General features: G+C 30.0%; 1 protein-coding gene across 1 annotated transcript; it reads right to left on the bottom strand.

Moving 5' to 3' along the window:
• Window positions 1-38: 38 nt before the first annotated feature.
• On the bottom strand, window positions 39-3,096 carry LOC105140426 (protein SRG1-like). The gene is made up of 4 exons (XM_011047259.1): window positions 2,612-3,096; window positions 1,179-1,426; window positions 748-1,072; window positions 39-492 (listed from the first exon to the last, which is right to left on the bottom strand). The coding sequence occupies exons 1-4, from the start codon at window positions 2,858-2,860 to the stop codon at window positions 235-237; spliced, it is 1,080 nt and encodes a 359-aa protein (XP_011045561.1). The 5' UTR covers window positions 2,861-3,096; the 3' UTR covers window positions 39-234.
• Window positions 3,097-11,312: the final 8,216 nt, after the last annotated feature.

Raw genomic sequence — 11,312 nt, 5'->3', positions numbered from 1 at the left:
TATCATATTGTTAGTATAACAGTGTTGTCCCGATTCCATAACAGTAAATCAACAGCACATTTTCGTCATTCCATTCAACATAATGTTTCATATATCTGTTTTTACATAAAGTATTGCAAGTCTTACAGAAATTTTCTGAACTATCTAGTTATAGCTCATTTATTTCAAACAACTTTCAAAGCACCTCTTATATAACAAATTTTACATATTCATAGGACAGAATTCGGCCAAATTTTAGGCTTGACCATCTTGTATTCTCAATGTATCAAGATAAGATTTTCCTAGAAGCTCACGAGAAAACAGGTCCTTGAAGTAATCTTGAACTGTAACTTCTTTAAACAATGCTGGTGTTTGTTCCGTTACCAAGCTAGGAGCTGGGCATACTTTGCCATCAAACCTCGGGGAATGGAATGAAGCAATTGAAAGTCTTTCCTTCTTAGAGTTTACTGTTGCACGATGCTCGATGCTACGATACACACCATTGGTTACAATCTGCCACATAAATGTACAAAAGCTGAATTAAATAGCCCATTCATCTTTCTTTCATTATCAAGCGAAGTTATGTACAAAATTAATGTTTAAAATTTGAAGGTTCCTAATGTCAACGCCGGTAAATTCTCAATTACCACCTGTAAGTTAAGCTACATTAACTTCTCCTAATTACAAGAGCAATGGACCGCTGACTAAATGTTTATTACTTGGAATTTGCAGTTAGGTTCTTTTCTTAAATTGTAAAACATCTGTTACCTCCAAAATGTCTCCAACATTGACAACAAAAGCATTTGGAAGTGCCTTTATGGGAACCCACTTCCCATCCTTCCTTATCTGCAGACCTTCCACCTCATTAACTTGTAGGAGAATTGTGAGACCAGTGGCATCAGAATGAGGTGTAAGGCCAATAACTTGTTCTGGTTGAGGACACTGCGGATAATAGTTCATCCTCATTGATTGTCTTATGCCCTCTGTGAAGTCTCTCATTTCTTCAGCTTTAATGTTTAAAGCTTTTCCCATCTGTTCAAGAATAGCAGTCGCTAGATTTTTCACTTCCAAGGAGTAGCTCTCCAAGGTGTCTCTGCATAGAATGAAGGTTACCTCAGAGACATGCTGAATTGTTACTGAAATGCTACTGCAACCACTTACAAAAATTACAAGCATAAACTATGAACAAGAGATGTGACCTCAAAGGAAGAGGGAGTTTTGGAAATAGGTGAGGCTTTCTTAAATTAGCTGGCTGGGTGACCATGAAGAACAGATCGCCCCAATCAAGCTTTTGTTCCTCAGATACAACAAAAGCTTGTCCAAAACCCTCTATTTCTCCTGGATACTGCCAGAACTTTTTCTTTTCCTCCATTGGGAGGTTGAAGAAATCCTGAAGTTGTGTCTTCATTTTGTCTAACAACGAAGAGCTTACACAATGGTTTACCAACTGAAAAAAGAAAATGCAATTGTATAGCAGTTTATGATAGTTAGAAAACCTTTGTTGAACTACGTTACAGGATACCTCTAATTTTTCTAGCATTCATGCCACTTTTGAGAAAAACTAAATCAGAGACAGAAACTAATTAAAAGCATAAATCACATCCGATTAAATGCATCATCATCACAAACTTAGTGTCATTTATCAATATATCTCTCATATATCAGTTAAACTCCATCCTATTTTGTCAGCTCTGATAAGACAGATCTCTTCATGACGATCAACAACTAACTGATCAAACTAAGTAGAAAAAATGGAAAGGATAAAAATTAATGCTAGATAGAAAACATTGGTGAAACCAGGTAGCCTTGACAATCCAAAGGTTCATGGTTAAGCAAAAATAAGGAAAATCTTGCAATTTAGCCTTCTTTTATAACGAATTATAGGGGAACAATCTGCTAAGGTAGTCATCTCGCAAAATGCCAAATAAAGAAAACAAAATATATGATCTATGTTGTTCACATACACATGAACATGTTACAGCCTGCATACCAAGCCAAAATCACAAAGTGTTCTCTGTTTAATTACTAATTATGTCAGTATTTCTAAGAGCCATTAACTATACCACTTGAGTTTCTTAATAATCTCCCCGAGGACCCAAAATTTTAGCAATTCATACAAATTTCTAATACTTCATTACATTCAACACAATAAAACTTGCTTGTTATTCTTCTTCTTTATCATATCCTTTCGGGTATAGTGGGATGAAGGTCCTAAAAATATAAGGCCGCAGCCCATAATGATAGGAGGGTGACCTCATGGGGTACCCAATTAGGATCCCGATTAAGTTCAATTCTAGGCTTAGCAGAATTGTTCTTTTTCCATTGCTCTTTTTCAGTGAACCCGCCCCCTGTTTCTGATTGTCTTGCTATGTCATGTCTCTCTGGCTATAACCACAAAACAGAGAGTGAAATTGTTCATAAAGAATTCACAACGGAATATGTAAGTTGATAAGAATCCCGGTTTCAATTATAGCTTCACGTGTCCAAATATTCTTCCTGTTCTTGCTCCTTTCTCTAATAACTCGAAAGAAGGTTTGTCCATTCATAAAAACTACGACAATTTTCACGACTTGGGTTAAATTTCGATGAAGAAAAAAAACCCAAGAAATGAAAGTGGGTATACAAGATGTACCTGGAAGAAACCCCATGTTTTGCAAGCGAGATGGAGGCGGCCCAATTCGGAATCCATCGTTTCTTGATCAAGTAATCTCTGCATATCAATAACCGGAACCTCAGATACCGGATCATGACTAGCAATGATGGGATGTTCTTGGTCATAACGGAGGTATCTTGGTGGAACAGCGACCAAAGGATCCTTGGCCAATTCTTGAACACAGGGCACAAGCAGGGAGCTTCCAAGACTTGATGGTTTGGATGCCATGTTTTTGCGCAATAACTTAGTTAGCCTTTTTACTGAACACTCCTTGTTTTTGCTTTAAAACATCTCAAGTCAAAGGTTAAAAAGCCTCAATCCCAAGTCTTCATGGCTTGCAATTTTGTCAACTTCGGTTGAACTTGGATCCTTGTTTTGTCCGCGAGAACCATCCAACCCCAAACTGCCTCCTCCAATCCTACAAACTTTGGGTCCTCGTTTTCTTCATTATATCTTTGGAGTCAGATTTGGAGGCTTGACTTTGTTTACACCGATGACATTGTGCTGGACTAACCTCACTGCTTGTTTCTAGAATTTGAGGCCACTTTGCACGTGTTTGTCACTGCGTCGGTTAAAATATTGTTTGTTTAAAATTTAAAAACATTTATTTAAAATTAATTATTTTAATATATTTTATATTGTTTTATTATGTTTGCTAGTATATTTTTATCTCATTGGCAGTGACTTAATAATAATTTTGTAAAAAAATATTAAAAAATATTTTAAATGTCTTAAAATTAGTAATTAAGCCAAACTCATGGACTTGGACATGACACCAAACATGGCTGTTAGCCAACTCTTGGATCTAACACTAAACAAGGTTGTTAAATCTAATTATTTTAAGTCTGATATTGTATCTAAATCCAAATAGTTTGAGTTTGACATGTTTTTTAAATGCAAGGTATTTAGATCTGATAATTATTATCAAATGCAAGCAAATTACAAATAAATAGAGGATAATTGTATATTTTAGTTGTTAAAAAAAAATACAAATAATTAATCATCAATAACAATCCAACCAAAATATCACGACATGCATCGAACTATATATAAACGGTACGTTTGCTCATCTATCTAGATGATAAAGGGCTAGATTTGGCTACTGAAAGGCATCTCATGTGCTTCTCTAATTGTACAAGTGTCACTACTTATTGGGACATGTAAAACATACCTGAACAACTTTTCAAATAAAAAAAAAAATAATATAAAATACTAAAACATCTTCATAATCCTTTTCAATACACATCAAACTCAAATAAATTACACTATCACAATCTACAATAATCCTTATATAACAATTCCGGAGTTAAAATCCCATACTATTTTTCTTTCTTTGTAATATTAAAAATAATTAAAAAAATAAAAAATATTATTTTAATATATATATATATTAAAAAAAAAATAACTTTTGAAAAACAGTAACTCTGCTTTGCCATCTCGTCCCTTTCAAATCAGTGGGAAAACTATGAATGAATCTGCGCCCCAAGATTACACAACTGGTTTCAAACGGATAAACCACACTAGAATTATACGCATGTTTTGGGTAATTAATAGTAGTAGCACAGCTTTTAGGGATTAAACTAGACCACACTTACATATCACAACACCAATGTTTTTCATTAGATGGTTAATAATATTTTTAAATTAGGCTGCGCATCTTCCTGAATTAAATTATTTTTCTAGAAAATATCAATAACACACCCATTGCATTATTTTACTATATTCAGAAAAAAAAATATATTTAGATGTGAGTTAATTATATTTTTAATGTGATATTTTTTATTTTTTTATTTAAGTGTGAGGACTTTTGATTTTTTAATTAAAAAATTATGTTAAATTTCATCAAATACATGGTGTCTAAGTCATTACATTGACAAGTTGATGTATATTCTTAACTGAGTGTTTGTGTTTTTATTTGTTTTCTATTTGAGTTCATCTACTTCTCAGTGCTTCTAATTTTAAAACCTAACAAATGTCCATTTTGAAATCTTATATTGGCCATATTATCAAATTTTAAATTAAAATAATAAATAGAAATAGAAATATATTAAAATTAGAATAGAATAAAAATAAAAGGCATAAAAAGTAAATTTATACGGACCATTACGAGGTAAGCGAATGAAAAATAAAAAACAGAAAGAAGTGGAAAAAAATATAGGTTTCCATCGAAGCTTTTTTTCATATATAGGAGAGTTAACCTCCCTATCCTTTCAGGAGGTGTTCGGGTTCTTTTGTGTTAGGCTTAATCTTAGAGTTCTTAAAATAATTAAGGAACAATTGGTGTGAAAGCGCAAGAAAAAAAAATTAATTGATTAGGTTTTCTATTATAATCCTTTTATTGATTAAGGGTATTATATCTAATAGGGAGTTTATTATTAATAACATAATAATGTAGAGAATAAAAAAATAAAATCCTATAATAATTTATGCTTTATTTTGTTAGAAGATTAAAACCTTCATTGACAAAGAAAAAAACAGGAAGATAAATGAGGAGATTTGATTTAAGATCAAAATCTTTTTTATTATTATTAATTTAAGTTATGTGTTCTCTATTCTTAATTTTTAATTGAGTTTTTGTATGTATATTAAGGTTATTGAGGAATGTTTAAGAATTAGAACTTTTATGATATTTGATATTTTAAAATTATTTTTAAGGAGTAAGTGTTATACTAGCAAAGTCTTAGATATTGATAGGAAGCTATTGAACACAATTTTATATGTTTTTGGTAGATTATTATTTAGGTTTGGTGAACCAGTCGATTGGTTCCTAAGTAAATGGTAACCATGTCTAAAACTAAAATATTACAAGGAGAAAATTAAAGTTGCTCAAACTGATCTCTACCATTCACAACAAAAAAGATACCTAGGCAAACCTTTTTAAGAAATATAAAGCATATCCAATGGTAAACAAAGGAGAATAGAGTCGGAGGCTATAGCTTTCTAGAACTCAATTTTCTAGAAATAACATGGTGGTCACATCTCTCAAATAGCAATAAATCATTAGTTAGTTTGTAAGGCATAACTTAGTGCATAACACGCTAAAAACCTAAATGAATGCAATGATGGATGGTGAAATTATGGTTATGGCAATCTATTTCTCTCATTGATCTCTCTTAAACCTTTCTTCTCTTAGTAATTACTATTTCACTTCTCATGCTAACATGTGTGCATACATGTGTGCATTTTTCAAATATTGATTATATTTTTCATTACCTTTATGGATATAAATAAATAAATCAAAGAAATTGTAACTACAAAGTAGCCCACAAAGTGAAGCACTTTTACAGACATTCATAATATAAATTAACATGATAAAAAAACATTAGCTTAAAAAATAGGTCAAATTGCAAAAAGTAAATCATAGCTTGACTTTTCATATGCTTGTTACGTTGCTAGTTGTAATATCTCTATAAAGATGCAATCGATAAAAAGTTGCACTATATTCACCCATGTTCAAAGAACTTAGAATTATATATATAAAATAGATAATGCATTCATGTTATTAAGAAATTAATGTCTCTAAATTGGATGAAAACTCCCTAAATTTTGACACTTTAATTTTATTGCATTGCATTGGTGGTTAACTATGATTTTCATTTATCAACTCTAAGTACAAGTAATTTTTTTATTAGAAAACACACACTAAAAATCCAAGAAGAAAAAGGCATACCCTGGTAGGGAGAGAAAAAATAGACTAAAAGAGAATGGTAAAAAGACAAACAGAGCATTGTCATTAAAGAAGAACAAAGAGAGTGTCATCCACCTAAAATAAGAAAGAAATCACCGAGACTAAATTGACAATGAGAGAGAGAGAGAATGGTGGAAATAAAGAAGAAAACTAAGGATTGCCTTGATATAGCTAGCTTAAATTCACTGATGGAAATCTTATCGGTATATTTTTCAGTATATATCCACCTAACCACATTAACTGACAGTTTTACTGATGAAATATTTTAAAAACCATTAGTAAGTTGTTCATTAATCTGTTAGTGATTTAAAATCTTTAGAAATCTTATTGGAAAACTTTAGAATTCATTGATGATTTTTCATTTATTTATATTTCCATCGATAAATTACACTAATTGTTTTTCCCAAACTCTATGTAATTCTCCTACTAGTTTATATTCCATAAGTGAATCCATTTGTGCTGTCCAATTTCATGATTTTGTTCCCAAACACTATGTAACTTTTTAACTATTTTATTGGCATTGGTTATTGCAATATCATTGACGTAGATATATTCATTGAAAACTTCGCAGTTAAAATTGATTTTTTGATTTATACCTAAACTCTTTATAATTCTCTAATAATTTAATATATGTCAATGATGTTTGTCGGTGATATTACACTCACTTATGAAATAAATGATTGATAAATGTATGTAATAAATTATAATTTATAAGTTCTATTAGTAAATCTATTGGAGATGTAATTTTTTTTAATGATCCCTATCCCATCTAATTAAACAGGAACACCTACATTCATCAATTAAAAAACAATAAAAACTCATTTAAAACCATATTCTTCAACAATAAACAATTGATATATGTACAAAACATAATGCAATATTGAACAACAATAAATATCTTAATAACCTTACAATGTTTTATATTAAAAATGTGTTCAAATCCTATGTTTATATTGAATTCTCATCATCTTTATTATCATTTTCATGTTCATCATCTTCTTCTTCGTTAAACTAAAATTGTTCGAGCCCTTCATCTTCATCAATATCGGTGTTGCTACCTATTTTTTAACACACATAAAAAAACTAATAAAAATAAAAAAAATACAAGAGGACATAAATGAAGAAAGCTAAAGAGATTGCCAAAGATTGATGGTGGAGGACCAAGATCACAAATGAAAAACTTAAAAGACTAAAATGTATAAAATTAACAAATCAATTATGACTGAGAAAAGGCCCTACTAGTGAAAATATTTTTATTTGGGGTAAAAAAACATAAATTTGGATAGGTAAGGACTTAACAAGAATTTAGAAAGACTAAATTAATTTTATTAAGAACTTAATTGCAAGAGAAATCAACTTGTAGAGTCAATATGAGTGTTAATTAGAAGAAATTGAAGTTTGGGGATTGAAATTAGATTTTGAAAGGTTTAATTGGTTAAATAAAGGGCTTAATTATAAAAAAAATTAAAGTTTAGAGGCCATTTAGGACTTAATTATAGATTTCCAAGTCTAAAGACCAACCTGTAAGTGGCATACAATTTCAAGATAGAAATTGGTGAAATTAGGAGCTAAATTGAAAGAAATTAAAGATTTAGTGGTCAATTAAAAATGAAATTAAGCCAATTAAAAACCAAGGACTCATTTGTAAAAGGTACTGAAGTTTGGGGTTGATATTTAAATTTGGTAGAGGTTTAATTATATGCAATTAAAAGTTAGGAGACAATCACATGTGCAATTAAAAGGAATTGGAAAAGAAGGGACCAAAATGAAATTGGTCAAATCCCAAATTAAAAAATCTAATTTCTAGGGTTTAACCTAGAAGACTTGTCGTTCACGCACAATTCATCTTTTTCCATAGCAATTTTAGCTGGTTAAATAGGCATCTTCAAGTGAATGAATGTGACATTTCTGACCATCTCAAAGGTTGTAACCACCACCATTCAACAATGAAACACCCTTTCTACAACCCCATACCTATAAAATTAGACATTCACACTCCAATTCTTTCATAGAAGTCTCTAACTTTTTGTCCCCGATCAACTTTCCTTGCATTTTTAAATTCTAGATTGGTCGAGTTGGCATATTTCGATGAATGAATATAAAACTACAGGCCTTCAAATTAAATAAGATTAGATACAAATAAAAAGTGTACACATTTTCTACCAACTTCATATGGTCTTAGACAACATTGATGTTAAAATAGCTCGAATGAGGCCTCAAAAATGGCCAACTTATTCAACCATAACTATGACACCTAATTGGAAAAATCACTCACTTTTTTGTATGTTCACACTCAAAACTTTCTAAATAGGTTCTTATCAATGGTTGACCAAATTTATTTCAAAATTAGAAGGCCAAAAAACCACTTATTGGTCTCAAAGTTTGGGAAAACCACTAAAAACAAAACCACCACTGCAAAACCAATCTTGTATAGAGCTTTTATTTATTGTTTTTTTTTTAATCTAAAACCCTTTTATTTTGATTAGAGCACCAAGATTGATCAATCATAATCATAATCAATCTTTGATTGAATCTAACTAAAAGCCCTAGCCAAACTCGTTAAATAATCCATGAAAATTAGAGTTGAGAAGAGGGGAAACAAGATATAAAAGGAGACAAACATTGAGAAAATAACCTAGTTGTGAGGGTTTACAAGCATCTCACAAAGGTTTATTCAGTTTTGAAATGACATTTTGTTTGTGAAATCAAAACTTTACAAAGAAGACAATAGTTGTTATAACGTTTTGAAGGGATATTTTATAACCTAAAAGTGGAGTATATATGGCTTAATTTAGTAGATCTTGGTTGTCATTTGGTCAAAATTTATATTTTCAAATAGGGTGATAAGGTTTTAAAATGCTTAAAAGAGTAAGGGCTATGTTTTTATTTTTATTATTATGATTTTGATTCTAAAGCTTGATGTTGTTTTTAGGGTGTGTTTAATGTTTTTAATATGATAAAAGCTTTCTTCTTAGGTTAGTTTTGATAAAACAATGTTTGTTTTGTTTGATTAATGCATTATGAAGCAATATTATTGATCCCAGGTTTATAAGGCTTGTTCATGACCAAAATATATCTAGGAAACTAATTTTAAATTGAAATTGCATATATATATAAGCTTGTTAAGTTTTGACAGTTATAGGAATTGAAACTTTAAGTATGTTATTAATGATTTAATGTTGTTTATTAGTTTTTTGGATTCAACTATATTTGGTATTGCTAAAGTGGTTTGTAAGGACCAAAAATAGTGTGTTTAGAGGCCTAAGAGGCCAAATATGGGTTTTAGCAGTACTTTAATTTCTAAAAATTTTCTAGATTCTAAATTCATGCTTTTTGCATGAACTTTACCTGAGCCTCTTACTTTTTTAGCTGTTTTGGGTTAATTCCTAACACATACATATTAACTTCTCATCTTTAGCAAATAATATAGAATTAAAATGTATCAATAACATGTATTCATGCATTTAGAGTATAGGGTTCTTTCAACTACCAAAACACATTTTGATCAAATCGTGGCTTTTGAGTGTTGATTAAAGAAAGTGGATGCTTGATTCTTAATCTATGTATGATTATGAACAAAACTTATCCCTTGATTGCATGAAAACTTGTTTGGTGTGTGATTTGTGTTTTATCGATTTCGGTTTAAATGATCATTGTATTCTTCATGTTCTTAGTTTTTGACTTGTTTTTGTTAAAAAAATTATGTTTTTATCTTTTTTTTTTTGTAGTTTGATCTGTTTTTTGTTTGATTATTTGTTTTGCTTTACTTTCAGGTCAAACCATGGTTTTTAGCTTAGTTCAGGGTTGAATCAATGTTTTCGAGTCAACTTGATTGGTTCTCTATATCAGGTACTAAGGCTTTATTTGGTTGGTTTCTTTTTTTGTTGAGGAATTTTTAGCCTAAGAGGTTGTTTGACAAACACACTCATAGGTCTATTTTAATAGTTTTATTTTGAGTAAAAAGATTTTTTTACCAAACAGGGCCTTAAATAAATTCCCTAAAACAATTTGGACCAATTTAAACTTATTTTAGGTTTCTCACATATTTTTCAAGCAATTTTATTATTAATAGGATCGTAAACTTACATTGTAAGATGTTGACATGGTATTATAATACCTACTTTTCATTAAAATCTTAAAAATATCCAAAAATTTTGGAAAACTTTTCTCATTTCAGAAATACAAAAATATATTTTATTTGGTGTGCATTCGACCAAGTCACTTAAAATATAAAAATCATATTTTGCTTAAAATATATATATAAACATATGGTATGATTTCACATGTTTTATATATACATAAAAATTCAAAAAATATTTTTGCATGTACTTTTGAATTTAATAACCAGATTATTAAATCCATGAGAACTTGGACAATTTTCCAATAACCCCTAAAAAATTTAATTCATGAGAATTAATGGTTAACATTATGGTATAAATACTAGACCTATAAGTAAACTAACTTTTAAATACTAGAAGTTGACTAGAAAATTTTTAAAATTATTTTGGATATTCATCAATTTTTTTAGAGTATTCTTACTATAATATATGAGTTTTGAAAAACTATTTTGTCTTCCAAGATAGGTGAACCATGTTAAAGCACCTACATGGATTTTTTTTACAAGAATTTATTTGGGCATATAAGACTATAATGAATTCAAAACGCAAGATTTATTCATGAAAATAAAATTTTATTCTAAACTGTAGACAGACCATCGGTTAGGAACCTATCAACACCTTTAAACCACATCTAGACCATACAATGCAGTTTACTTCAGGTAAAGTGCGCTAGGGGTGTTAATTTTTTTTTTCTAGTTGCAACTAGTCCCTTAACTTAGAATTTCATATAAGATCAATCCACTCGACGCTTTTAGTGATCCTGAACCAAACAATTAGGTGGTGACTCCTTGATTTCGATGATGCAACTTCATGCACATATATGCGATAATAAGTATGTTCACTAGTATTCAATATATCATTTAACTCATTAACA

This window comes from Populus euphratica, unplaced genomic scaffold, assembly GCF_000495115.2.
Source record: "Populus euphratica unplaced genomic scaffold, PopEup_1.0 scaffold186.1, whole genome shotgun sequence".
Taxonomy (NCBI): domain Eukaryota; kingdom Viridiplantae; phylum Streptophyta; class Magnoliopsida; order Malpighiales; family Salicaceae; genus Populus; species Populus euphratica.
Note: the sequence above shows the minus strand (reverse complement) of the source record. Positions and strands in the feature narration are given on the sequence as shown.

Excerpts from the sequence above, each read along its gene's own strand:
- LOC105140426 (XM_011047259.1), bottom strand. The coding sequence starts at position 2,860 with ATGGCATCCAAACCATCAAGTCTTGGAAGCTCCCTGCTTGTGCCCTGT. Across the intron at positions 1,427-2,611 it reads AAACATGGGGTTTCTTCCAG|TTGGTAAACCATTGTGTAAG; the intron begins GTACATCTTGTA and ends TTCTTTTTTCAG. Across the intron at positions 493-747 it reads ATGTTGGAGACATTTTGGAG|ATTGTAACCAATGGTGTGTA; the intron begins GTAACAGATGTT and ends TTTATGTGGCAG.